Source organism: Heptranchias perlo, chromosome 24 (assembly GCF_035084215.1).
Source record: "Heptranchias perlo isolate sHepPer1 chromosome 24, sHepPer1.hap1, whole genome shotgun sequence".
NCBI classification, from domain to species: Eukaryota; Metazoa; Chordata; class Chondrichthyes; order Hexanchiformes; family Hexanchidae; genus Heptranchias; species Heptranchias perlo.
The window spans coordinates 35,200,547-35,228,541 of record NC_090348.1 but is presented as its reverse complement, the minus strand read 5'-3'; the positions used below and the strand labels follow the sequence as shown (position 1 = coordinate 35,228,541).

Sequence of the window (27,995 nt, the reverse complement as noted above, 5' to 3'; positions counted from 1 at the left end):
TAGTTGGGGCAAGAATTGAAGTGCTATTATTGCAGTTGCTGCCCTTGGGTTAGGGAGGGGAAAATAGGTCGGATTCCATTCCTGATCACTAATGGCCCCATGAACGCTTGAGTTTTTAAGTATCAGGTAAGGACTCAGCTGTGATGCCCCCATTATTGGAAAGCATGCCATCACTCATTCTCTGGACGTGTATGAAAGAAAAGAAAGAACAATCTTACATTTATATAGCACCTTTAATGACATCAAGATGTTCCAAAGCACTTCACAGCCAATGAAATACTTTTGAAGTGTAGTCACTGTTGTAATAAAGTTTAAAAAGGCAGCCGATTGTGCACACGGCAAGATCCCACTAACAGCAATCGCCAGAGAATCTGCTTTGATGGGATGAGGTAAAAAGAAACCTCTTAAAAAAAAAAAAAATCTGATCAATTATCTGTTGGCTCTAAGCCTCCAGTGATTTGCAGGTGACTGTTCTGACATGGTTGCCAGTTTTACAGCTATTTTGGTGGCACATTAAAAACTTTTGTTTGAGTGTTAAGCTCGAGGTTCTTACTAATCAATTGGCAGCATACTTTACTCGAATTAGGTTTTCGCAAATATGTTTTTGTTCCACTGTATTCATTGGGAAGAGTATGCAATAGTGAAATCCAAACAACACATTTAAAACGGAGATAAAGAGTAAATCATGAATGCTAGAAATATGAAATAAAACAGAAAATGCTGGCATGGCTCAGTAGATAAAGAAAGAAAGAAAAACTTGCATTTATATCGCACCTTTCATGACCTCACGACGTCCCAAAGCGCTTTACAGCCAATGAAGTATTCTTGAAGTATAGTCACTTGTAATGTAGATCACTTAGCATCTGAAAGAGAACTACCCAGTTCTGATGTAGGTTCTTGTCCAAAATGTTTCTTTTTCAGATGTGCTATGCATTTCCAACATTTTCTGTTTTTTTAATCATATAAAAATTGTAAAAATACCTGCAGAAATTTATACTTGACCACATCATGTACTAATAAAGATCTTTTGATATTTCATCACTCAATGGTTGTTAATACAGGTATATCCTGTTGATATAATGAGTCAAGACAACCAGAAAAGTTTGACTAGGACACCAAGAGCCCCCTCTACGAGATCTTTCATGACCACTGGAATAAGCAGATGGGGCCTGAGTTTAACATCTCATCCAAAAATCAATACTTCAACAATGTGGTATTCCCTCACTATTACACTGAAGCATCAGCCTAGTTTGGAATGAGGTGAGTAACACTGAGTGGAGCTAGCTAAATAATTACTGAGTATGTAATGTAAACACATGAGACTTGGTAACATTCGCATTTATTGGGATTCTATATGTGTAGATTTGGCTACAATATGTAAGTTTCATAGATTAACAAGACAAAATGACCAACTTTATTTTTTAAAATTATTACTAAGGTAACTTTAAGAAAACCAGCATAATAGCCCTCATCAACGTTGATTCCCATCACAAATTGTGGAGCTTGACACCAATGGGTTAATAATTCACTGTTAAACTTCTGACAAACTAAGTACCAACAAAAACATTGGGATTAAAAATATTTATTCTGTTGAGTTTTTATATTCTACATGCAGTTGTAGTATAGCTTAAGTATACAAAGAAAAGTAATATAGTAAAAAGGAAACTATACAGCACAAACATTTCGAGAGAAAATGGCAATGTTTCAAGCTTCTTATAATCTTCCAAGACAGGGATTCTTAGTTTAAATCTACCCTACCCTAAGGGAAAAGATTTCAATAGCCTGAAACTTTGGCTGTTTCTTAGCAGCCTGGTATTTGCTACATAGCTATTATTTATGGAAAACTGCTACATGCAACTTTATTATTTCTCTTCACAACAAAGTGCTTAAAGTTTTTTTTAATGAAACAGTACTTCAAATTTCAGAACTCATTAAAAATGAAAAGATGGCTATATTGTATTTACCAAAGCTATGCCCTATAGAAGCTGTACGCAATAAACCAAAAACATAGTTTGATTCTTCATGCTTATATTGCCACTTTGAAGAGAACTTTGATGGTATTGTAAAACACCACATCTCTGTTAGATGTAACCAATCTGTACATAATGTTGCTTTATATCATAATATGCATTTTCAGCTCTGACTAAACAAACTGAGCTCACTTTTTAATAAACATGGCGATTGTACTGGTATGGAGGGTACAGACCATCATAGTGCCATTGACGCCACGACTCAATCTTTTCGCGATTCCTTTCATATTGTTCTAAGGAATAATTAGGAGAAAAAAAGGATTAGATTGAGATTATTAATTAGATACCTAAGAGTAGGATTATTTCGATTACTAGCACGAAGCGGCTAACTCATTTGCTCTTGCACAGGCTGTGTTACTGTGTTCTTGGGTCAAACAATAACCTTTTGAATTGGCAAGTTAAAGGCACCTGCAGCACAACTGTTTATTTGGTACATTCATTGGTCTGAAACAATGTATATTCAATGAGGGTGGGGCTGATTAGGGACAAAAAAAGGAGATCTTCTTGTGGAGGCAGAGGATATAGCTGAGGTACTAAATGAATACTTCGCATCGATCGAAAAAAGGAACGTATGACATGTCAGGTTGATAACACAAGTGAGAACCAGGCTGAATATAGAAAGTTCAGAACGGAAGTGAAAAAGAAAATAAGGGGCAAAGAGAAAGTATGCGAAGAGACTAGCGGCCAACATAAAAGGGAATCCAAAAGTCTTCTATAGGCATGTAAACAGTAAATGGGTAGAAAGAGGAAGGGTGGGGCCAATTAGAGATCAAAAAGATCTGCTGAGATACTAAATGAGTTACTTTGCATCTGTCTTTACCAAGGAAGATGATGCTGCCAGAGTCTCAGTAAAGGAAGATGTAGTTGAGATACTGGATAGGCTAATAATTGATAGAGAAGCTACTAGAAAGGCTAGCTGAACTTAAAGTAGATAAGTCACCCGGTCCGGATGGGATGCATCCTAGATTGCTGAGGGAAGTAAGGGTGGAAATTGTGGAGGTAATGGCCATAATCTTCCATTCCTCCATAGATATGGGGGCGGTGCTAGAGGACTGGAGGATTGCAAATATTATACCTCTTTAATAAAAGAGAGGGATAAACCTGGCAATTTTTTTTTTTTTTTATTCGTTCACGGGATGTGGGCGTCGCTGGCAAGGCCGGCATTTATTGCCCATCCCTAGTTGCCCTCGAGAAGGTGGTGGTGAGCCGCCTTCTTGAACCGCTGCAGTCCGTGTGGTGACGGTTCTCCCACAGTGCTGTTAGGAAGGGAGTTCCAGGATTTTGACCCAGCGACAATGAAGGAATGGCGATATATTTCCAAGTCGGGATGGTGTGTGACTTGGAGGGGAACGTGCAGGTGGTGTTGTTCCCATGCGCCTGCTGCCCTTGTCCTTCTAGGTGGTAGAGGTCGCGGGTTTGGGAGGTGCTGTCGAAGAAGCCTTGGCGAGTTGCTGCAGTGCATCCTGTGGATGGTACACACTGCAGCCACAGTGCGCCGGTGGTGAAGGGAGTGAATGTTTAGGGTGGTGGATGGGGTGCCAATCAAGCGGGCTGCTTTATCTTGGATGGTGTCGAGCTTCTTTAGTGTTGTTGGAGGTGCACTCATCCAGGCAAGTGGAGAGTATTCCATCACACTCCTGACTTGTGCCTTGTAGATGGTGGAAAGGCTTTGGGGAGTCAGGAGGTGAGTCACTCGTCGCAGAATACCCAGCCTCTGACCTGCTCTCGTAGCCACAGTATTTATATGGCTGGTCCAGTTAAGTTTCTGGTCAATGGTGACCCCCAGGATGTTGATGGTGGGGGATTCGGCGATGGTAATGCCGTTGAATGTCAAGGGGAGGTGGTTAGACTCTCTCTTGTTGGAGATGGTCATTGCCTGGCACTTATCTGGCGCGAATGTTACTTGCCACTTATCAGCCCAAGCCTGGATGTTGTCCAGGTCTTGCTGCATGCAGGCTCGGACTGCTTCATTATCTGAGGGGTTGCGAATGGAACTGAACACTGTGCAGTCATCAGCGAACATCCCCATTTCTGACCTTATGATGGAGGGAAGGTCATTGATGAAGCAGCTGAAGATGGTTGGGCCTAGGACACTGCCCTGAGGAACTCCTGCAGCAATGCCCTGGGGCTGAGATGATTGGCCTCCAACAACCACTACCATCTTCCTTTGTGCTAGGTATGACTCCAGCCACTGGAGAGTTTTCCCCCTGATTCCCATTGACTTCAATTTTACTAGGGCTCCTTGGTGCCACACTCGGTCAAATGCTGCCTTGATGTCAAGGGCAGTCACTCTCACCTCACCTCTGGAATTCAGCTCTTTTGTCCATGTTTGGACCAAGGCTGTAATGAGGTCTGGAGCCGAGTGGTCCTGGCGGAACCCAAACTGAGCATCGGTGAGCAGGTTATTGGTGAGTAAGTGCCGCTTGATAGCACTGTCGACGACACCTTCCATCACTTTGCTGATGATTGAGAGTAGACTGATGGGGCGGTAATTGGCCGGATTGGATTTGTCCTGCTTTTTGTGGACAGGACATACCTGGGCAATTTTCCACATTGTCGGGTGGATGCCAGTGTTGTAGCTGTACTGGAACAGCTTGGCTAGAGGCGCAGCTAGTTCTGGAGCACAAGCCTTCAGCACTACAGCTGGGATGTTGTCAGGGCCCATAGCCTTTGCTGTATCCAGTGCACTCAGCCGTTTCTTGATATCACGTGGAGTGAATCGAATTGGCCAAAGACTGGCTTCCATTGAGATAATAATCAGGGACAAAATTAATTGGCACTTAGAAAAATATGGACTGATAAATGAAAGTCAGCACGGATTTGATAAAGGGAATCGTGACTAACTTGATTGAGTTCTTTGAAGAAACGCAGAGGGTTGATGAGGATAATGCAATTAATGTTGTGTATATGGACTTTCAAAAGACATTTGATAAAATGCCATATAGTAGATTTGTTAGCAAAATTAAAACCCATGGGATTAAAGGGACACTGGCAGCATGGATACAAAATTGGCTAAGGGACAGAAAGCAGAGAGTAATGGTGAATGTTTGTTTTTCAGACTGGAGGGAAATATACAGTGGTGTTCCCCAGGGGTCAGTATTAGGAGCTCTGCTGTTTTTGATATATATTAATGACCTGGACTTGGGTATAATTTCAAAGTTTGCAGATGACACAAAACTCGGAAATGTAGTAAACATTGTGGAGGACATAGACTGGTGAAATGGACAGACACGTGGCAGATGAAATTTAATGCAGAGAAGTGTAAAGTGATACATTTTGGTAGGAAGAATGAGGAGAAGCAATGTAAACGAAATGGTATAATTTTAAAGGGGGTGCAGTTACAGAGATACCTGGGGGTGTATGTACACAGTTGTGAGTATGTTTGAAGGCTAGGACATCACTTCATGGTCCTAATGGCAATATAAACTGTTGATGGTTCTCTCTCACATTGTGTGACTTCAAGGAAACCCTTTCATTATTAAAGCCACATGAACTCTTTTTATACTGATACATGGTTTATATCTCTAAACCTGTGGTATAGTTTAGAACACCTACAGCTTTCAAAATAAATTACCTATTTACATAAACCTTTTTTTTAAATTTTGTCTTAGTTTTCAGTAAACGTTTACAAAAGGTTCTGTGGTCTGACAATAAACTACTCTACACTCCTCATAAACTGGTTATATTCACTAAACAATCACTTATCAGCAGTGGTAGCTGCAGATTCTGTCAGTGCTGCAAACATTATTTCACAATAACTCAACAGAGTACTGTGCAACTTCAGATGTGAAACTGTTGTCATCTGATATTCTAATTTGGGAGCTTCTCCCGGGTACACATTAAAACTACGGGCAACTGCCAGCCACCGCTTCCCCACCCCCCCACCTACCTGAGGGCCTATACTGGTGACATAGCAGCCCGAAATTCAAATGGTCATCGCCGGCGAGCTGCCTGGGGACGCCCAGCGTGCACCTGCAGCTCATGGTCCAATGCAAATGAGGCCCAAAGCCCAATATCGGATGGGTCTCGGCCTGTCCGTTCCGGCACAGGGATTGATCCCTGGCAGGTCAGCGTGAACCAATTTTTAGGCCAATGTATTTATGAGAACGAGGAAAGAAAAAAATGTTCCCTACAGAAATATTAAATAGTCAATGAATTTTTGTGACTCTTCTGCGATCATCGGGATGAAGGCTGTTAGTGTTTAAAATGGAATACTTTCCATTTCAGTCATCCAGTATCAGCTTCAAGCACTCCCGTCTGCTATAGCATGGTTAGCTGCAGGCCAAAGCTCCTCCTCTGCCTCAACAATGTGCCTCAGTCCTAAACTTAAAAGAGCACCCAATACTGCAGCAGGATGACGTTTTCCCATTTCTCACATCAGCCATCTCTCCAAGTGATATTACCAACTTAGCACCAAATTGGGTGTAGTTTTATGTTGTAGGCCCATGCCTCCTCAGCACTAGCTTGCGATTTCTCAAACACATTTTATGCAGGATCCTTACATCCAGCAGACAGAGAAGACTTTCAACCCATCAGACTGAAATGCACAATTCTAAATGAACATTCCCAGTTTCTAAATACAAATCTTCAGTACTGCTCCGTTAGAGGGATGTGATTCATTGATACTGGTCAACTCTTGTTTATTTATCCTTTTACCCAGTTTTTCAATTTTCTGTCATTGCAGGCTCCCACTGCCATACTCCAAAAGGATAACTTGCTTCTGGCCATTATCCTCCAGCACTCTGAACAGTTGTAAAGAATCCATCATAACAGCATAGGTTAATTCTGCTGTTGGTTATTATTCTCTATCAGGAGAAGTACTTTTGTTCTTCCCCAGATGAAATCATAAATTCACTGTATGGAAAATCACACAAATAGAACCAACCTAGCACAGTCTGTTTTGCTGCAATTTGACTACCGTATGTTTAAAGATCCTGCTGATTCAGCAGGGTAGCACAGTTGGACAATAGGCTGGTGCACAAACGACTGTGGAGCAGTAAAACAAATTCACAGTGAGTTGCCAGTCACAGTTAAAAATGGGGGAAGCCATGATCAAAAGTGAGATCCTTCCATGCAGTTAAGAAAGGAAAATCAAAGAGCAAGTCAGTCCAGGCCACCCTCACACACATTCGAGCAGTCAGTTACACAGTGGGAGCAGTCTTGACAGTCCAAAATCTGAGCTGGAGAATATTACAACATACAAAAGGTTTTTTAAAAAATACCAACGGTACATTAAGAATTTTGTATTTTAAAAAAAACTAAGAATATAAACTGGGCTTCTATTTCACCTTCAATGCAATCCAATTTTTTTAATCATCTGGATGCATTGTCTCTGACTCCTTACCATCTTGTTCCTCCTCTACATAGTTCTCCCATTCATGCAACTGCTCCTCGTGATATTCCTTCCTTCGTTCATCAGCTGTAAGCCTTTGTCTGTTTTCAGCTGCAGGAAAGATTTTTTTAACATGATTTGAGTTCCATGTCTTTGCCACAGCAGAAATTTTGAATGTAAATTGTTATAATTATCTAACCTGGTTTTATTCATCTTCAACCAAGGTGATGAACTTTTAAATTAAGTAACACAATCTTCACTTTGAGATGGCAGACTTCCTTATGTTAAAATTTATTGCAAAACCAATAGACAGCACAGCAAGGTATGAAAAAGTACATAAAACACAGTAAATTCAATACAATTTTTTTAATCATTTACCTTATTTTATGCACAAATTCTCCATGAAAGTTTACATCTAATTCAAATATGGATTACACAGAAATGTATAATCTATTCCTAATATTTTCAGTTCTTGTATTTGATCAGTTGGAATGTTGAGACCTTTCTTGGAGTTTACATTCTTCTGATTCTGACCACCTGTTTTCCCATTGCTTTCAGGCATAACACCCAGTGCTCTATAATGCCCTTTCTTAGACCTCTGCTGTGCCCCATTTTCAAAAGTTTCTCAAAATCCTCCTCTTCAATTATATCTTCAGTTACCTCCAATGAAGCCTACTACCAAACACCTCCGTGTCCAAACTCATCTCACCTTTGTATGATGCATTGGGACATTTTGCTGCATTAAAGGTGCTACCTTAGTGGCAGCTGCTGTTTGTATTTTCTTCTTAGGAGTCTACATGAAGATTTAAATGTATGAGACAATATTTCATTACGCTATTCATATGATTTTCTTTTTATTCAACAACAACTTGAATTTATATAGCACCTTTAACGTAAAACGTCCCAAGGCGCTTCACAGGAGCAATTATAAAACAAAATTTGACATCGAGCCACATAATGAGACATTAGGCCAGGTGACCAAAAGCATGGTCAATGGGGTAGGTTTTAAGGAGTATCTTAAATAAGGAGAGAGAGGCGGAGATGTTTGGGGGGACTTCCAGAGCCTAGGGCCTAGGCAGCTGAAGGCATGGCCACCAATGGTGGAGCGATGAAAATCAGGGATGCGCAAGAAACCAGAATTGGAGGAGCACAGAGATCTCGGAAGGTTGTAGGACTGGAGGAGGTTACAGAGATAGGGAGGGGTGAGGCCATGGAAGGATTTTAAAACAAGGGTGAGAATTTTAAAATTGAGACGTTGCCAAACTGGGAGCCAATGTACATCAGTGAGCACAGGGGTGATGGGTGAATGGGACTTAGTGTGAGTTAGGATACGGGCAGCAGAACTTTGGATGAGCTCAAGTTCACAGAGGGTGCAAGGTGGGAGGCCGGCCAGGAGAGCTTTGGAATAGAGGTACCAAGGACATGAATGAGTGTTTCGTTTCAGCAGCTCATGAGCTGAGGCAGGGGTGGAGACGGGTGATGTTACGGAGATGGAAGTAGGCAGTCTTGGTGATGGAGAGGATATGGGGTCGGAAGCTCAACTCACGGTCACATATGATGCCAAGGTTGTGAATGGTCTGGATCAGCTTCAGGCCAGGGAGAGGGATGGAGTCAGTGGCTAGGAACGGAGTTTTATTCATCAATATAAGGGTGTTAAAGTATGTAAATTCTCTGCTGCCATGAATCACAGTCAAATATTTTATTTCAGCAACATTGAATTTATTCCTAATATTTTTAATTCCTGTCTTTGACCAGTTTTTAAAACTTTTCTCCTAGTTCACATTCTGTACTCTGATTCTGACCTTTCATCTTCCCCTCCCACTTTTACTAATTCATTTGTCTTCCTATTGTATCATTAAATTCTGATCTCTAAATAATGACTTAGAAGTTTAGAAAAATTTTCTTAGTTTTTTTTGTTGTTGTTCTTGATCTTTAGACAGACTTCTGACATCTTCATCATCCCAGTTGGGTGACTAAAAAAATGGTTGGCTGCATCTTCAGGCACAGTAGCAGGTAACCTGGAATAGGCAGTGACATTTTTATGAATGCCTGGAAATAAATTCAAAATTGTCAGCCAGATCCCAATGGAGGGCTTCAAGTTTTGCCACATTTATATCGGGATTCATAATGGCTGGTCGGAGGTGGACTCACAATCCTAGAAGTGTTTTTGTGGATTCTGCAGTACTGTCAGTGTTATAAAGTTACTCGGCCTGCTTGTGGAATTTGAGAGTGTCAAAACATTTGCAGTTTATTTTCATTTTATTAACTTAACTAAGAACACAATTAAAAAGCTTGTAAAAACCCTACTCTAATACCACAATTGAACTGTTTCTCATTTGAGTTATTTATGAAGACATTTCAATTTGAGATAAAATGACCAATTAAGAAAAATGGCATGAATAATGTAAATCAGTTTTAAAATATTTAAATAATGCGGATATAAAATTTGATGTTACTGTTGCTCCAAAACACACTTTCAGTTTACACAAGTAGAATACACAAAAATCAATATGACTACCTCCACAGCATAATGTCAAAGGTTTTCAATAACATTTGTTAAAGCACCACAATAACTTGCAATCTCCAATTTCAAAGTAAGATTTACATGACACATTAGAATGAATATTAAATAGTTAGACACTTTAATAAATGTTAAATCATTTAGATGAAATTCAAGACTATTAAGGATTAGTGTCAGATGGCCAGCCAATCATATTACAATATTTCAATAAAATTTCTACTGGTATTGTTCCAGTGTAAAATTGTACAAGTTTGGCATGTAAATGTGTATGGCATTTCTTTAATATTTAGATTATGTTCTTTAAAATGTGAGACTCAATGTCTGGGGGCATCCTTATTGGCCACCTGGATCTACCAGCTGCTGTACAATGGACTGGTAGAATGTGTATTTATATCCAATTTAAGATGGACTATTAAGGGGCAAGAAACAGGAAGGAGTAAGATTCAGAGGCTTAGTTACCACATCCCACTATGCCCAGCCCTCATTCAGCCCAGCCCTCATTCAACCCAGCCACAGAGTGGCACTGATAGAGCCTGGAAGCACATTTCCCACACCACCCTTTTAGTCAAGGTCTAATGCATGGTATCATTCAACCTATAGAATGCAATAAAATTGGAAGGAAAATTAATTTCAGAAACAAAATGACCAGTGAAGATATTATTAAAATGACTATAGACAGTATCACCATTCTTGGATAAACTAGCATCTTTATAGACGTTGATGGCACATTTAAAGTAGCTGGATTGTGGTGGTGTATTTGAAGTAACTGATAGCATCTTCTTGGATGTTGATAGTGAAGTCAAAATGACTTAGGTTTCTCTGTTAATTGGCTATAACATCAAAAGGTTTGGCAGAAACCTTTAATAGGTGAAAATAATTGGCAGAGTTTTTGTGGATGGTGGTGAGCTCCTCAAAGAGACTCCCAACCTCCTCGTAAATGTTGGCAGTGGGCTATAAATGGTTGCCAGCATCCTTGTGGATGTTGGCAGAATTCCTAACATGGCTAGGTGCATCCTTCTGTGCACTGGTAATAGATTTGATAGTCATGGCAACCTTTCTGAAATTGGAGATGAGATGGTGGTGACCACAGAATGTCTAGTGACAAACAGCAGCAGTGCACTTGAAATGACTATTCACATCCTTGCATGGACTTGAAATGGATGCAGAATCATACAGGCTGGCAGGAGCTTGATGGAAGCTTCCAGTGGTCTCAGAGACTAGCCACAGCCTTGTGGAGTCTGTTGACATGCTTGTGGAATTTGGCAATCTCAGATTATCTGTCACATTTTTTCATTCATTTGCCAGAAAACATATAAAAAGTCTCTTTTTTTAAAAAAAACATTTCGCTATAAGAATCAAAATGCTCATTTGTCCAAATTGTTTTAAATTATCAAAATTTAAGATTACAAAAATTTCAAAATTAAAGAAACATAAGTCAATAATAACAGTTTAAAAAAACTTATAAATCCTAAATGTAATTATGCTACTAATGTATCAAAATACACTTTCAGTTTACATCTACTGAGAGTATAACTTTACAAAAGGAAACTAAACCAATATGCTGATCATACAACAAAAAGTAGAATGTTAATAATTAGATGAACTAAAGGGCCAAACTAGTCAGGATCCCCAATTCCAAATATAGACTTAACACTGGGTAATTTTCCATATGATCCTTTAAAGAAAATAAATATATCAGCTTAATCAAAAGGATTTTGTAGCCAGCCATGTTCTGATAAACATCTCCACAACCTTACAAATGAAGCTGACTGAATAGTAATAAGCAGAAGTGGGTTATGGCTGTCCCAAAAGTGGAGAAAATTAGCACGTTACATGATTGGTCATGACATTCCATTATACATGTATAGTCTTAATAGAGGAGATTATTTTTGAGTATCTTTTGTAGCTCAGCAAAATCAGCAGAAAAACACTATCAAGGTGATGTCATTTTCAACAATGTGCTGTCATGGCTGTGAAAAAAAATTATTTTCAGAAAATGCTGGAGAAGCTCAGCAAGTCAGGCAGCATGTGTGGAGAAAGAAACAGTTAACATTTCAGGTCGAAGACCTTGCGTCAGAACTGGAAGATGTTAAGAGTTCAAGTTTTTGAGCAAGTACAGAGCCAGGGAATGGAGGGGGAGGGGGTGGTGGGGAGGAAAGAACAAAAGGGGAGGTCTCTGTCAGGGTAGAGGGCACGAGTGATTAAATGACAAAAGGGATGATGGTGGAAGGCAAAGAGGGTGGTAATGGGACAGGTTAAGAAACAAAAAATTGATCAGGAGTAGCTATAAATGGCAGAAGCAGAACCATTACCAGCACGAGCTGACTGAAAAAATGGGAGCAGTAGTTATGATCTGAAGTTATTGAAATCAATGTTGAGTCCAGAAGGTTGTAAAGTGCCTAAACGAAACATGAGGTGCTGTCCCTCGAGCTTCCGTTGAGCTTCACTGGAACAGTGTAAGAGGTCAGAGTAGGAGTGTGAAGGGGAATTAAAATGGCAAGTGACCAGCAGGTCAAGGTCACGCTTGCGGACAGAGAGCTCTTTCGTTTGAGTCCCATTACCACCCTTCCTTGCCTTGTATCATCATCACTATTGTCATTTAATCACTGGTGTACTCTGCCCTATCACAGACCTTCTCTTTTGTTCTTTCCTCCCCTCCCCTCTCTCTTTCCCTGGCTCTGTACTTCCTCAAAAACGAACACTTTTAACATCTTCCAGTTCTGACCAAAGGTTTTCGACCTGAACCATTAACTCTGCTTCTTTCTCCACAGATGCTGCCTCACTTGCTGGGATTCTCCAGCATTTTCTGTTTTTATTTCAGATTTCCAGCATCCGCAGTATTTTGCTTTTCGTTTTATTTTCAGTGTTAATACGCTATTTCCTGGAGTGTGATATTCTCCTGGGGATTAGTACTTGTTCAGTAGCAAATCAAATTTCCTTCTTTTAGTAAACTACAGCTGTATTGTAATAACGTATGGCTTTTGTACTAGAATATGGGGCAAGGAGCAGATTGGCTATATCCACTGTGGTTTACAGCCATTTATATTACTAAAACACATTGGCGGGGGGGGGGGGGGGGGGAGAAAATGGTGTTTGCCAGTTGAGCAAATCGGGCGGTATCATTTATGTACACTTTAATGCGCCCCGCCCGAAATTCAATCTAATTGACTTCACTGGAGCTGAATATCTATAACCGGCGGCCGATGTACCTCCCATTTTGCTTTATCGTGCGACTCTAATTTCTACCGCCCCCGTTCCTAAAGACTGTGCTCTGGTATTGCTTTGACATTTAGATTAGGTTCTAAGAATGCAGCACTCGACTAAAAATAGGTGCCTCCTGCCCAATCAGCTTGGTTACTTAATTTACTATATAGGATCATCACACCAAGATTCGTCATTAAAATAATTGTGAAATTAAAATCCTTTGCACAGATACCTAACATCTCCAGGTCCTTGAAATTTGGAACTCTTTACTTCTCAGTCTTTCATTCCTCCTATTATGTACAGTGTCTGTTTGGCTCAGTTGGTGGTCAGTAGTCTCACCTCTGAGTCAGAAGGTTGTAGATTCAAGCTCCACTGTGGCGTTCAGCAAATAGTCTAGACTGGCAGTACTCATGGCGTGCTGTATGGCTTGGAAGTGCCTTCATTTGGATGAGATATTACATTAAGGTCCTATCTGCCTGCTCCAGTGAATGTAAAAAAGATTCCAGAGCGCTATTGGAAGAGCAGGGTGTTCTGCTGGTGTCCTGCCCAGCATTCCTCCCTCAACCAAAGCCGCCCAAAGGAAATTATCTGGTCATTCCTTCATTTCCCGTTTGTGAAACCTTGTGTACAAAATGGCAGTTGCATTTTTCTACTTTGTTACTGCATTTTAAAAGTAATCTTTTGCTTGTAAAATGCTTTGGAGCATCCTGAAGGTGTGAAAAGTGCGATACAAAAGCTATCTTTTTTTCTTTGTAGGCTTTTAAAGCTCACATTCAGTGTCACCTAATCACCTACTTTAGATCTACCTCCTATTAGGCACTACCTAAATTTCTCAATAGTGACAAAGAACGCTGAGTTTGTTACTGTTAGATCTGACAGCACGGGCCAATAAATACATTACCTGAGCTGTACTTTACACCATACTCCAAACCAGTTCAATATGTACAGTTTGAGAGTTTGGGGAGTTATTTCAAAATATTAAGACATTTTATGCATAATTATGATTATTGCTAGACCTTGCAACAAAAATGCAAAACGCATTTATTTATTCAGATAAACTATACACTTTCCCTCTGATATATAATTCCATTTGCCCAACTCCAACTCACTTCCAGTGCTCGGATTACGGACAGATGTGGTTGGATTCTCGCAACTAGTTCTCCTGCCTGGCAGGACAGGCGACCAATGGACATTTTTTTTCCTTACAGCCATAAAACGGTTCATAGAGCCATCTCTAACAGTGCTTCAGTCGCCCGCGCTGAGTATATAGAGGAGGAGCAGGAGTTAAAAACGAGCCCTAATAGTAATAGTGCATGGTTTCGGGATGGGCTGAATGGGGCCACTGTGAGGAGCCACGAGAAGGAAATGTCTGGAACTGACCCGAATAAAATCCCCGATACTGACTGACTTTCAAACTCTCAAATCACTGCAGGATTGGCCATCTCACCAGGCTAACCTGCACCTCCCACAACAGCCCGCTGGAGTCCCGCGAACCTATTGATTTCATAAGTGTCTCGAAAAGGAACATCTTCTGATAATAACGCACACATATTTACCACGTTTTAATTTTCCTATTTTATTTTAAAATCTGACCAAATGTGAACAGAGTCCTAGTCTCTACTTCTTCCACAAAGATCAATCAGATAGAACAAATATCATCTAGGTGCTGTGTCCTTTTTCATAATTTACACTACCTCGTGTGACCAACTATTAAAATATTAGACTACTTCCAACGAAGAATGAGGATTTTTTTGATTAGTGTTTGGTCAGTCATTAACTTTTGGAAACTTTTATTCCCAGGTTTCCAAAACCCTTCCAGCTCCAAAAAAATCAACAAATGGACAGAGAGCTATTAATGCAGTCTTCTAGCAGCCAGAGACGTGATTAGTTAGTTCCTAGATCGCTCTCTATTTTTGTATATACTGGATGGTTAATATGTTTAATTGGGATAAGTTTCCTGAATGCCACCTGCAGATTGACCGTGGTCTCTCTCCCCGCATTCCCTCTGAGAAGCACAAAGGACCCGATTTGAGCTGCTAACAGCTCAGACTCACCAGCCACTTCATCCGTGGACTTGGTGTAGCGCTTGGCACGTCGTTTGAAGAAAGTGGAAGCGTCTGCCTCAGATACAAAAACCTGCCTCTTCATGCCTGCGGGTTCAATAAACGCACGTTTCATTGTTGGAAATGGAAGAGTGTTACATTTTCATTCTACATTGAAATGCTTCTTACGTTCCTCGTCGTCTGTTTTGACATCTTTCTCCACACGGACCGCGGCGCAATCAGCTTCCTTCAGAACTACAGAAAGAAGACAAAAATGCAAATGTAAAAAAAATACTGAAATGCATCATCTCTGACAATGATACACAAGTTACAACATAGAACACATGCGCTATAATTACCCTTTCCATGAAAACAAGTTTAAGAACTGAAAGGGGCCGGTGCATATCAGAGAATGGGAATCCCTTTAAGTTTCGCTTTTAGACTTCTGACTTTCATAGTTGGAGCATAACGATAGCTGGCTAAAGGGGCGAAGAACCTGATTTCAAGAACGAAATCCGTTATCTGCCATGAATCTTTAACCTGTCACATTTAAAGTCGCCACACACAATGCAAAGCCCATTCATTAAATGGAAACAGACTTTTCGACTGGCCTAAGAAGCAGTAAGGGGGGGAAGAATTGAACAATCCCTTTAACCTTGGGAAACAATCCCCATTGTCATTTCCTATATTTTAGTAAAATGCAATAAAAAAAGGCTAATTTTAATAGCAAAGTCCCATAAGTAAGGGGTTAACTGGCCATAGTTAATGTCTGGCTGCGGTCTGAGGAATAGTGGAGATTGTGACCCCCTCAAAACAAACCCCAACCCCGAGCCCCCGGACATTATAGAGGAGAATAACACATTGCCCATTTCATGGGGCAGTTACTATACATCGGCCGGAATTTCTTTCAATCGTCCGCTTAAAGGGTTTTCAGTCAATTCAAAATCACGGTTAAAAAAATTAAATTGCAAAAAGCATAATTGTTGGGTACAAGTTAAACGACTGAAAGTGGATTCAATGACATTACTTACTTGCCAGAATAAAAACGACTGCGAGGCACGAAAGGAAAATGATTTGTTTCCATTTCATTTTTGCAGAGTTCTCGCTGCTCAGAACAATGGTGAATTGGGAAACTTTATGAGTCCAGGTTTGAAATTGCACATGTGTCAGAGAGAAGGGCAGACTTCTGGCATTTCAATCTGGTAGGGGCGGAGACTCCAGCTCCCCAACATCTTCACCTCCCAGAGCCAGCAAACAATCCAGAAATCAACTTCACTACTCTCCCGTGTGGGGACACCTGTAAAGCAAGAAGCAGATTCACGGGTCCTTCCGTTTACATTATGTTTTAGGTAGTATTCATAATAAATGACTGAAGTTAAATATATTTTCGGTGTAGTACAAAATCAGAGCGAGCTGGATCCGTGCCCACTCCATGCTATTGGAACAGTGCTAAGATTTTGTTAAGGATTGTTCAACCAACTGACACATCAGTGGGGACAGAAAGGAGCAGGGATTATTGATAATGCGAAAGATTTAAATAATTTGATTTTTGAAATAATATTGCTTCAAAGAACTGTAGATGGCTTTGTCAAATGAAAATGTAGTTCTAGATTTCCAGGAAATAAAATATCTCCGATTTACAAATGGTTTAGCTCACATCTTTGTTGTAAATTAAAAATAATACGTTATGTAATCAAGTCAATTAGCGTATGGATAGATTGAATAACTTTGTAACATAAAAGGTGAAGGTTTTGAATAATTCTGCACTGTGTGCCAGGACCCGAGGTCGCCCCAAACTTAAGTCAATGTAGAAATTGTGCTCAGGAATCATTTGATTCCAGCAGTCTGGCACCAGCTGTTTGGAACTGGCAGCCTCGTTAAAAGCTGCAGGAGCAACTAGCAACAACGGTGGATTGACTTGCTGTTAACCTCGCCGTCGAACCACGGGGAAAGGCGGTCATAATAAAAACCGAGACTAACTGTGAGGGAATTAGGTGAGCAGTTGAAGAGGAAAAATGCGAAAAGGTAGGGGGGAAAGAGCAAGGGCAATGGAATTAGAGTAGATGACTGGCGTGGAGCCAGCAGCCGCACAGGAGCCCTGAGACAAGCTGCCTCCTTCTGTGCTCAAATTTCTATGATTGTCTGAGGGATAGCTATACATTAGTTCAGCTTATAATATTATCCATAATTTTCAAAAAAAATAGGGTGACCTGGGGAGAGGAATTCAAAGATTTTTACGTGTCAGCCTTGGTTCAGTTGGTAGCACTCTGAGTCAGAAGGTTGTGGGTTCAAATCCCACTCCAGGGACTTGAGTACAAAATCTAGGCTGATCCTTCAGTGGAATGCTGCACTGTTGGAGATACTGTCTTTCAGATGAGATGTTAAACTGAAACCCTGTCTGCCCTCTCGGATGGACATAGAAGATCCTATGGCACTATTTTGAAAAACAGCAGGGGAGTTCTCCCCAGTGTCCCGCCCAATATTTATCCCTTGACCAAAATCACTAAAACAGATAATCTGATCTCTATGATATTGCTGTTTGTGGGATCTTGCTGTGTGCAAATAGGCTGCCCGTTTCCTACATTATAACAGTGACTACACTTCAAAAGTGCTTAATTGGCTATAAAACGCTTTGGGACATCCTGAGATTGTGAAAGGCACTATATAAATGCAGGTTCTTTAATTTTGAAGTATAATGCATGCTCTATGAAAACACTGAATAAAGAATAAAGAAGACTGGGAATTGCAATTAAAACAATATGGATTTTTCACAATAATTAAACATACAACTCACGTGGCCATGCTTGTTAATTCTTTTCAGAACCCTGAATAATCAAACTCTATATAACATCTAGTTTGAGAGATTGATATTTGATTCTTTGTTGGACTAAATTTAAAATTTATACTGCAGATATATTGCACCTGATGCTTTGACACCAATGCCCGATTTTAGAATAATGCAGAAGGACAGACAAGAATTACACAGTCAGCCCACACTGTGCTCTAATCAAGCAAAGCAGAACTCTGCTAACCAGCCTCCAACTGCCAGTAACAGTTTTACTATTGGGAAAGAGCTGTTCATCCCATCAGTTGTTTTCTAACATTAAACTTGAGATGTGATTCAGTGGATCACCTGAAAATTTTCAAAATTTGAAGCAGTGTGAGATTTCCTCTTGAGTTGGTCTTATACCACTACTGAAAATCAAAACTGCTTTCAGCTTGTTAAACTTAATGTGCAATTATGTTGCATTTCTTGCAACAACTGCTCCACAGCAATGCAAAATGTAGCATTAACTGCCCTAGTAATTCTACACAGCTTTATGTCTTCCCCCTAAATCTTTTTGTCTCTCAAAGTTGCTTTAAGGTTCCCTTACAGGGAAAGTTTGTTTAACACTTAGAGTATGTATACTAAGACATATAAAATAGACTAGTAACAAGCGAAAATGTTACAATTCTGCACCAAAGCAGCAGATAACGCCAGATTGAGAATACTTTGATTGACTCTTCAGTCAACTTCTGGATAGAATAATGTATTGGAAAATATCTACATTTTAAATTTAGTCCAACAAAGAATCAAATATCAATCTCTCAAACTAGATGTCAAATGTTAAATTATGCAAAATAGATTATGCAACATTTGTAGAAAATCCCAAATGGTGTCCTGGCCACTTTTCTCATTTAACATATCTAACTAATTTTCAAAGCCATTTAATTGACCTTTTTAAATTACAGCAAAACAACTGTCCTGGAATGTTCTGATAAGTTACCATATTTCGATTGTAGCATCAGTTAAACAATACAGCAACACTTGGCTGCAGTTTTTCTTTCAGGATTTATCTCAAGTCTTTACCTCTTTAAAGCAGAAGAATATAAGTATCTACATCTGAAATTATACACAGTGAGTTGGTGAGAATGTGATGATAGATCATATTCATTTAATAATAATATTTTGAATTATTTTTTCCCAGACCTATAAAATGGACATTGTAGCTTTAAATTTGAGTAGATTCAAGGTGATTAACGTTTACCCTATTTCCCTACTGCTAAAATAAACTAACTGAGAATGCCAGCAGTGTTTTCAAAAAATGGATCTGTTTCAGACGTCACCTACAGATTTTGCTTTACTGGAATGCAGATTTTTATTAAAAACATGATATCCTTTCATTCTAAATCCATTAAAAACTCAACATGGCTGCACCAAAGTGTGAATATTTCAATATTTTTTTAACTTCATTGTTTTATTACAGAAATAAACATTGACAGACACCTAAATACTTTATAGCTTCCAAACTGAATTCTTCAAAGAAAAAATGTATGTTCTGGGCTTGAATGGATAGCAGGCTTTCACCTTTAGGACCTGAGTTCAAATCCAGCCCAAACTGAAGGAATAAAAGTCTCTTCTGTCTGATGTTCTTGAGGGCAATGAGTTTTTTTGGCTATGTGGCAAAGGAAAAATGTCATACTAATTCAGTAGGTTGGGGCTGAGGCACATTGTTGAGTGTGGTAGGAAGTTTTCGTCTATATTTATCCACGGTATAGCTGACCTGGGAGTGCTTAATATTGATACTCGACTTGATGTATCTGATGACCTGCCCTGTTTCAGATGATAAGAATCTTCATGTTATATTTTTTACTGGAATATGTAACTATACCTGGTAATGCAACAATTTTAAAATGGTTTCTATGATTGCTTTTCTGAGAGAAATTTATGCTGTCTTTATAATAAAGAGAAAATAGAAACGGTCTGAGTTTAACATTGAAATTCAGAGGGTAGGGTTCATCTTTGTTTGCAAACAGACCCTCATTAGGTCCTGACTGGTTGCCCAGACACTTTCAGCTTGTGCTATGTTGATATATGTGAGGTTACTAATGCAAGAGGAGGTGCTATCATTATCCTTAAGGGCTGAACCATCGAAAATAGAGTTTTGTTTCCTCAAAAGCTAGTCAGATGCAAATTGAATGGAATTAGCATCCTGGAATAAAGCAGAGGCAGGGTGTTGCTATCAATCAACATGGTATTCCCTTCTGCTGCGTCTTTGTTCTGATTCTTTATTGATAGTTTTGCAGCCAGATTCAGCTTCAATCTGGGGTAAATATGGTAAACTTTCCCTAGTGCAATTCACAAGGTTCAATTACATGTACAGGTCACTGCAGTGAGGTAGGACCCATAGGTGCAGTAGCATGTGTTCATGTAAAAGGATCTCAAAAAAATCCTAGTTATTTTGGAGAAACAGATTTAAAGTAACAGCAAGAATTAAAGACTATACTGTTACTTATTTCATTTTATGATTTATTCTAGTTTCTGTACAGTCCTATTTCTCAGTAAACTTGTTCTGTGGTTTTCAACTTAGGCTACACAAACCATCAGCATGGTGTTTTCCATTGGTTTGGAGAGATCTGGAGCACCGATGCATACCCCAATAGTAGAAGAGTTCATTGTTTACTCTGTGGTAATGCTATCCTAGATTTTTAATGAATCAGGTCATGTTTTGGTTCATAGTAAGTCTGAGCTTGCCTATGGAAGTCGCCTGTTGTGATCAGAACAGTAAAAAGTATTAAGAAGTTACCTGAATTGTAACACTGTGTTCCCAAAATGGAAAATATTTCATTCCCTTCCATTCAGCCATGGCTCAGTGGTAGCATTCTCGCCTCTGATTTATTTCTGAGTCAGAAGGTTGTGGGTTCCAGGGCTGACACTTCAGTGCAGTACTGAGGGAGTGCTGCACTGTCGGAGGCGCTGTCGTTTATTTGATACGTGAAACGGAGGCCCCATCTGCCCTCTTGGATGGACGTAAAAGATCCTATGGCACTACTCGAAGAAGAGTAAGGGGAGTTCTCCCCGGAGTCCTGGCCAATATTTATCCCTCAACCAACATCAGTAAAACAGATTATCTCATGATTATCACGTTGCTGATGGTGGGACCTTGCTGTGCTTAAATTGGCTGTCACGTTTCCTACATTACAACAGAGACTACACTTCAAAAAAGTACTTAATTGGCTGTAAGGCACTTTGGGACATCCCGAGGTCATGAAAGGCACTATATGAATGCAAATCTTCCTTTCTAACCTCAATGAGCACAAAATTCACAAAAATAAAGAAGTCAATTTATATTTTTGTTCTTGAAATGTCTAGAATATTTTAGACATAGGCTAAAGCGCTTTGAAAAATGTTATGAAGGATATAGAATGTTTATTAACATGAAACCTTCATATTTTTGTGTGTATATGTCCACATCAAGTTGAACAATTGCAGCACTAGGAAAGTGACCTTTTTTCCAAATTTCCATCATCAACTATTTCACAATAGACCCATCAAGTGAACAAATCTCAGCGTAAGTACATTTTCTGATCTGATTAATCCTTTAGGAGGTATATATGTGGAGGAAAGGTATGCGTAATGTATTTTTTATCGTGAAGATCACAAAAGTATTTGCCTCACTTAGGTAAAACGTCTCTTTCAAGCCCTATATAATGTTTACTTATCTTAGTATCATAGTAGGTACAGCACAGAAGGAGGCCATTTGGCCCATCGTGCTTGTACCGGCTCTTTGAAAGAACTATCCAAATTTGTAAAAAATCTCAAATGTTCTTATTTAACACATCTAATCACAGAATTTCATATCAAATCTTTTCCTGCAATGCTAACTCAATTACCGTAACCTTCTAAGTGTCCATTGCATATAAGGCAACCCAATACTTTCCCTATCCCTTGTTCTTCCTTAATGCTCTGTACCCTTGTAAGTTGTATTATTACTCCTATCCTGGGTTAGCAATATTTCTATGATATCATAATTACCAGTTGCCACCTATGCCTCTAGTTTAATCTTTACCCCCTTAATATCCTTATTTGGTTGTCAGGTCTTGCAGTCTGAACTTGCTGTATCTTGTCCCTTTCCTGATCACTTCCATTACCCTCTCTGTTGTTATGTACGATCCAGCACCTCCCCCTCCACCACTTCCCCCCATAATATCTTAGGGAATAAAGGAAAATTGTTTGACTCAACACAACTCATTCAGGTGTGTGTCCTAGAATAATACTGCAAAACCCTGAGACCCGATGTCTGCCTATTTTCTTATTTAAAAAGTGGTGTAAGATGCTAGGAGACTAAAAAGGAAAAGATGGTAACACAAAGCATGGAAAAAATACCACTTCGGGCCTTGAGCCATTTGAGCTATGTTAAAGGTGCTATATAAATGCAAATTGTTATTGTTGTTGTTGTTCAGGATTTCATTGATACATACAGAAAGTAGCCCACTTTCATTGTTGTCTACTGAACGCTTGCTCCTCAAAAGTTCATCTCAACTGAATGATCATTTCCTAGATTTAAGCGTCTACAAAATCAATTGTAAGGTAAATGTAAGAGGTTCTCCAGTAAGACTATTGGGGGAAGCATTGAGTAAAGCTAATACACTTCCTCAGGGAACGAAAGAGGAAGGGAAAATAAGAAGGAAGTCTACCTTCATTACTATCATAATCTTCTAGTGGCTGGCACACCAGTGACACTGGCAGGAAACTATGGACTGACCACCTGTTGGATAGTTTGTAGCACAAGTGTGGATCTTAAAAACAGGGAAGAAAATAAGGGAAGCCAAGAGAGGAGCAGGATATAGCAGTTGAAAAAAAAGATGAAGTGGGGGGAGAATTTGGATGGAGCCAGGGAAAGAAAGCTGGAACTAGAGGGAGAATTGTGATAAAGTAACTGAAGGAAATCCAGAGTCAAGAAACTGTGGCAGAATTGGAATAGAGTGTGAAGGGAAGTTAAAGCCAGAATAGAACTGGAACACAGCCAGTGAAGGAATGGAAGCCAGGAGACACTTGGTGTAGAGCCAAGGAAGGAAAGGTAGAACCAAAGGAGCCAAGAGAAATTTGGGAAACAGCCAGAGAAGGAATGCTGGAGCTGGTAGAGAATGGCTTTAGAGCTAGTGAAGGAAAGCTATAGCTTGTGCAGCAGTTGGATTCCAGCTTCTCTAGATGTATGTGTTGAGCTCATGGTTGTATAGCATTTATTTTCTGCTCAAGATACATTCAGAGTTCAGCTCACAAGAGAAGCAGTAGTGCAGCTGTGGAGGCATAAACTGTCTGGGAACTTTGCTGCATTATTTTCAGGAAATCAAAATATGGGGGGAAAATGTATTTTCTTTCCAAGCATGTCTGTCTCTTTCCAAGCATTCCAATGACCAGTTTGTTTTTGTGGTGATTGAGGTATAAATGGTGGCAAGACACCAGAAAGACTTCCCTGCTCTTTTTCAAATAGTGCCAATGGATCTTTTACATCCACCTGAGCAGACAGATGGGCCTCGGTTTTAATGTCCCATCTGAAAGGCGGCACCTCCAAAAATACAGCACTGCACTGAAATGTCAGCCTGGATTACTTGCTCAAGTTCTGGGGTGGAGCTTCTGACTCAGGATTGAGAGTGCTACCAACTGAGCCAAACTGACACTACATGGAAACACTGAGCGAAAGCCATGTAATTCTCCTCAGGGAGCTGGGAAAACTGAATAGAGATTTACCCCTGGCCTAGTCATATGCAATTCCTAGCAAGTCATTTGCTCACCTTCTTGCTGAGAGGCTGTTTCCCCTGTCTGGACAGTTTAGAACTAGGGGTCATAGTCTCAAGACAAGAGGTTGGCCATTTAGGATTGAGATGAGGAAAAAATTCTTCACTCAGAGGTTTGTGAGTCTTTGGAATTCTTTACCCCAGAGGCTGTGGATGCTCAGTCGTTAAATATATTCAAGATTGAGATCGATAGATTTTTGGACACTAAGGGAATCAAGAGATATGGGGATAGGGCAGGAAAGTAGAGTTGAGGTAAGAGATCAGCCGTGATCTTATTGAATGGCGGACTAGGCTCAAGGGGCCATATGGCCTACTCCTGCTCCTATTTCTTATGTTCTTATGTTCTCATGTTCTTACCAGTTGATGGTACAGATACAAAGATACCCAGTTGGAGAAAGGGCAGAAAAATAATTAGAGCGTATTGCCCACACTAGAAACAAATGAGACATTTCTCATACAGCCATTTAAAGTTAAGGTGATGCTAAAGTCATCGTTTTCCCTTTGTTTGATGATCTGGAAGTTAGTAAAACCTTTGGTAATACTTTTCTTCATGTTTGGTTTGAAACTAATATTTTAATAAATCTTTCATTTTACATCACTGAGTTCTTTACCATAAATTAATACATAATCAATTTCTCTTCATCCCTGGATTACTTGCTTTGATAGGTAAATAATTGATACATCATGATGTGCTATCCAATAATAAATTAATAAACTGATTCCTTCCTATTAGCATTTTTTTTGTGAACTGTAAATACATTCACCCTTTCACGCCCACTCTCTATAAATTGTTTCTTTCACTCTATCTCATCCCCTGTCATAAACAGATAAATAGTTTAATTTCCCTAGATCCTTGCCTTCACATCCATGAATTCAACAATAAACTTATTTCCGCTCACCATCTCCTCTGCCCAAGGACTGATGGGTCAGATCTAACAAGTTATGTAACAAATTTCTTTTCAACTTCATGCAACCTTAACAGTTATTAAATATAACTGCTGCTTTCTTTTATATCTTGAGTTTATTGACAAAACAATTCTTTTGATCAACTCAGTAGATCCCACAATCTCAAATCACTTAGTTAATTGTATTGTTAGATCAAATAGTCCACTCTTTACCACTTTATTCATCTCCAGATCATTGCATTCCCTTCATGGTCTACTAATTTCGCTCAAACCCGAGGTCTATACTTTCCATTTCCAACCCAAACCTGGATTTCCAAGGTTCCCTATCTGCTTTTATCTCCCATCATGTCTGTAATATTAGTTTTGCCTTTCACATGCCTCATTTCACAAGAGTACAGCACCAACTTTTTACCCTCTCCATTTGATATTAAAACAACAGTATTTGTGCTCTTTGTTTTCTTTTTTTTGTGCCATTTTTTTCTCATCAACCGTCCGCTGGCAGCATCAAGAGCTCCAGATCAGGAACAGTGCAGGCCAAGTGCACAGTAACACACCCACCATTCTGTCTCAATAACGTGTCTTAACCTCAACCATGGAAGTGTACCTCATGGGTAGATGTTAGAAAATGTCTGAATTTTCCTAATGCCCAACCAACTATCTTTCTGGCCTCTCTGAGCAAAACTGTTGTCGTGAATAATGGGCACAATGTGTCACAAATTTATGTCTGTCAAGAATAGGGTTGATACTGGGCAAACCTGTGCTATATAGGATGATTACAGCCAACAGAAAGAGGAAACTTCCTCATCCCATCAACCTGGTTTGTTTGTAACCCAGGTTTTAGAGGTGACATTTATTGTGCTGCCTGATCCCCTGGAAATTGTATATTTTTTTTATTTTCATCCATCTTCTCTAACTGTCCACTGGATGTTGTTATAGTTTTCATTAAGGAGGAATGCCCCTACTTAGACCTTCTGATTCCACAGCAATGGTCCGTGTCATTCTTATTAATATATGCACTCTGGCACCTGAATCCTAATCTTCACAAATATATCATACTGCAGATTAACCTCATTATCAGTCATCTAATTAATTTACATGATAAACTGGATGAAATTCTTCTTGTCAATATTTTTACTGATAAAGACGGTGTGGGTACAAAACAGGAAATCCCTTTGTTATTCACGACAACTTTTCCAGTAAAATTATAGACAGGAGCAATTAGATCCCAAAATGTCTCAATGGCCTGATAGATCCTTCTACTAAAAAGATCCTGGCCCTTTACAACAAGAGAGTATTATTTCAAAGAGCTTTTAAAGAGAGAGGAATTGTGCTTGAAGGATAATAACGCTGGAAGATGAACTCATCCAGGTAAGGAATCCCAGTGCTGGGGAAATTGAACTGTAGAGTTTAAAGCTGTTATGTAATTGCATATGTATTTAGCAGAGGGAGAAGGAACTGGGTGTCATTTGGCATGTCCTGGCTGAGAAAGAGGTGGCCAACAGGTTAGGACATGGGCTGTTGAGACTCTGAAAATCAAAGTTTATTATTATACCCACTGACTATCCACCAGCCACTAATCTAGTCACCTTCTCATACAATTCCAGTAGATTTGTGAGACATGGTACATTGCTTTTAAAACCATGCTGACATCCTCTTATGACCTCAAAACTCCTTAAATGAACACTGAACATACCTTCTGAAATACCTTCCCAGCTATGATATCAGACTATGTGATGTACAATTACTCATTTCATGCCTCTCCTTTGTTTTAAATATTGGGATTACATCAGCAACTTCCCAATCCTCAGGTACAACCCCTGTGTTTATCAAGTTCTTGAAAATTTTGACCACGGCCTCACCTATTCCATCATTCAATTCCTTAAGGGCTCTAGGATGTATCCCATCTAGTCCGTATACCCAATAAACATTTCAGGGGTGAATCACTACAGTGCGTCTCCTGATCATCCACCGTAACTTCGATGGAAGAGCCACTGAACCCCTCAAAAGATGGTGTAACCTGTGTTTCCGCTGTTCTTCTGGGGTTTATAGAATGATAGACTCATACAGCACATAAGGAGGCCATTCGGCCCATCGTGCCTGTGCCGGCTCTCTGAAAAATCCACCAATTAGTCCCACTCCCCTGATCTATCCCCATAGCCCTGCAAATCTTTCTTTTTTAAGCATGTATCCAATTTGAAAGTTACTATTAAATCTGCTTCCACCGCCCTTTCAGGCAATCCATTCCAGGTTATGATGACTCGCTGGGTAAAAAAAAAACTCTCCTCATCTCCCCCCTAGCTTTTTTGCCAATTATCTTAAATCTGTATCCACTGGATATGTTTCTGCCAAAGATCCAGCAGACGAACAGGAGAACTCCCTCAGAAATTCACCCTCTTACTGCTTTGGATTTGTTTACATCACAGTATAGCTTCAAGGATCCCTTTCTAACAGATGAGTACCTGGCTGCCCTTTAACATCCATTTTTAAATGGATGAGCTTAGCCATTTCACTGGTTCTCCCATTGTTTCCTTATTTGCATTAGTTTTGCTGTTCTACCACCTGCAGACAGCTAGTCGGGAAGATTGTGTGATAACCACTGCTTGTGCAGTTCCTGCTGGTGAAGAATTTCCATATTGTATTCTACATTGCAATGCATCCAAAACAAACATCTGTCTTAAAGGTTCAGATACAGGAGACAACAGCTGTAAATCTCTGAGCAACAATAAAAGTCTTTGGCTCAGCGATTTAAAGCAGACATTAATTTTTTAAAAAGCCAACCTCATGGCAATTAGGCTTTTGTTGCCATGGAGACTGGCCAAGTTATTTACAAGCAGTATTTAATTTCTTCCTTATTTAGATTTTCTTTAGCCTACTCCTGTTAATCTTGCACTTACTGTGAGGGAAACAGGAACCTGTCCTGGTTCAAGTTATGAAATGTTGACATTATATTGTTTCATATGAAAATTCTGATAGGCTAGAGCTCTGGGATTTTTCAAATGGAAGCCATGGCTACACTTTTGTCAAGTTCTGTTTTGCACTTTTAGCTTTGGAATTTATAGACAAAGCAAACAAAATACCTCTGTGAGGAGGCATTACATATTGCTGAAAAATGTAAATTGGCTTCTGTTAACTGCTTTCTGGAAGGGGCTTGCGTTGTGTTTGCGTGCATGGGGGTGAAGCAAATACGCAGATCCTGTCTGTAGTATAGGTGCTAGCTTCAAAAAACAGTTTGTTTCTGTTTGTCTTAATTACTTGCAGACTGTCCCCTGGCAGGTCAAAAATGGCTTAATTCCTCAGATGACGTATGCAGTTTGCCACTGCAAGAAAGAAACCGAGCCATTGTCTGAACGGTTGTCCTGTCGGGAGATCCTGCTGGGAAAGAAGTTGTAATTTCTAAATTAG

The 27,995-nt window shown here is 39.7% G+C and overlaps 1 protein-coding gene across 1 annotated transcript; it reads right to left on the bottom strand.

Moving 5' to 3' along the window:
- Positions 1 to 1,566: 1,566 nt before the first annotated feature.
- On the bottom strand, positions 1,567 to 16,338 carry ucmaa (upper zone of growth plate and cartilage matrix associated a). The gene is made up of 5 exons (XM_068005064.1): positions 16,161 to 16,338; positions 15,319 to 15,384; positions 15,142 to 15,237; positions 7,375 to 7,473; positions 1,567 to 2,263 (listed from the first exon to the last, which is right to left on the bottom strand). The coding sequence occupies exons 1-5, from the start codon at positions 16,216 to 16,218 to the stop codon at positions 2,166 to 2,168; spliced, it is 417 nt and encodes a 138-aa protein (XP_067861165.1). The 5' UTR covers positions 16,219 to 16,338; the 3' UTR covers positions 1,567 to 2,165.
- Between the last annotated feature and the right edge of the window lie 11,657 nt (positions 16,339 to 27,995).

Bases quoted from the DNA above. Each gene is read 5' to 3' on its own strand.
- ucmaa (XM_068005064.1), bottom strand. From the start codon at position 16,218: ATGAAATGGAAACAAATCATTTTCCTTTCGTGCCTCGCAGTCGTTTTT. The intron at 15,385-16,160 runs GTAAGTAATGTC...TTCTTTCTGTAG, and splicing joins AGTCGTTTTTATTCTGGCAA to TTCTGAAGGAAGCTGATTGC. The intron at 7,474-15,141 runs GTGAGTCTGAGC...TCTTTCCTGCAG, and splicing joins GTCCACGGATGAAGTGGCTG to CTGAAAACAGACAAAGGCTT.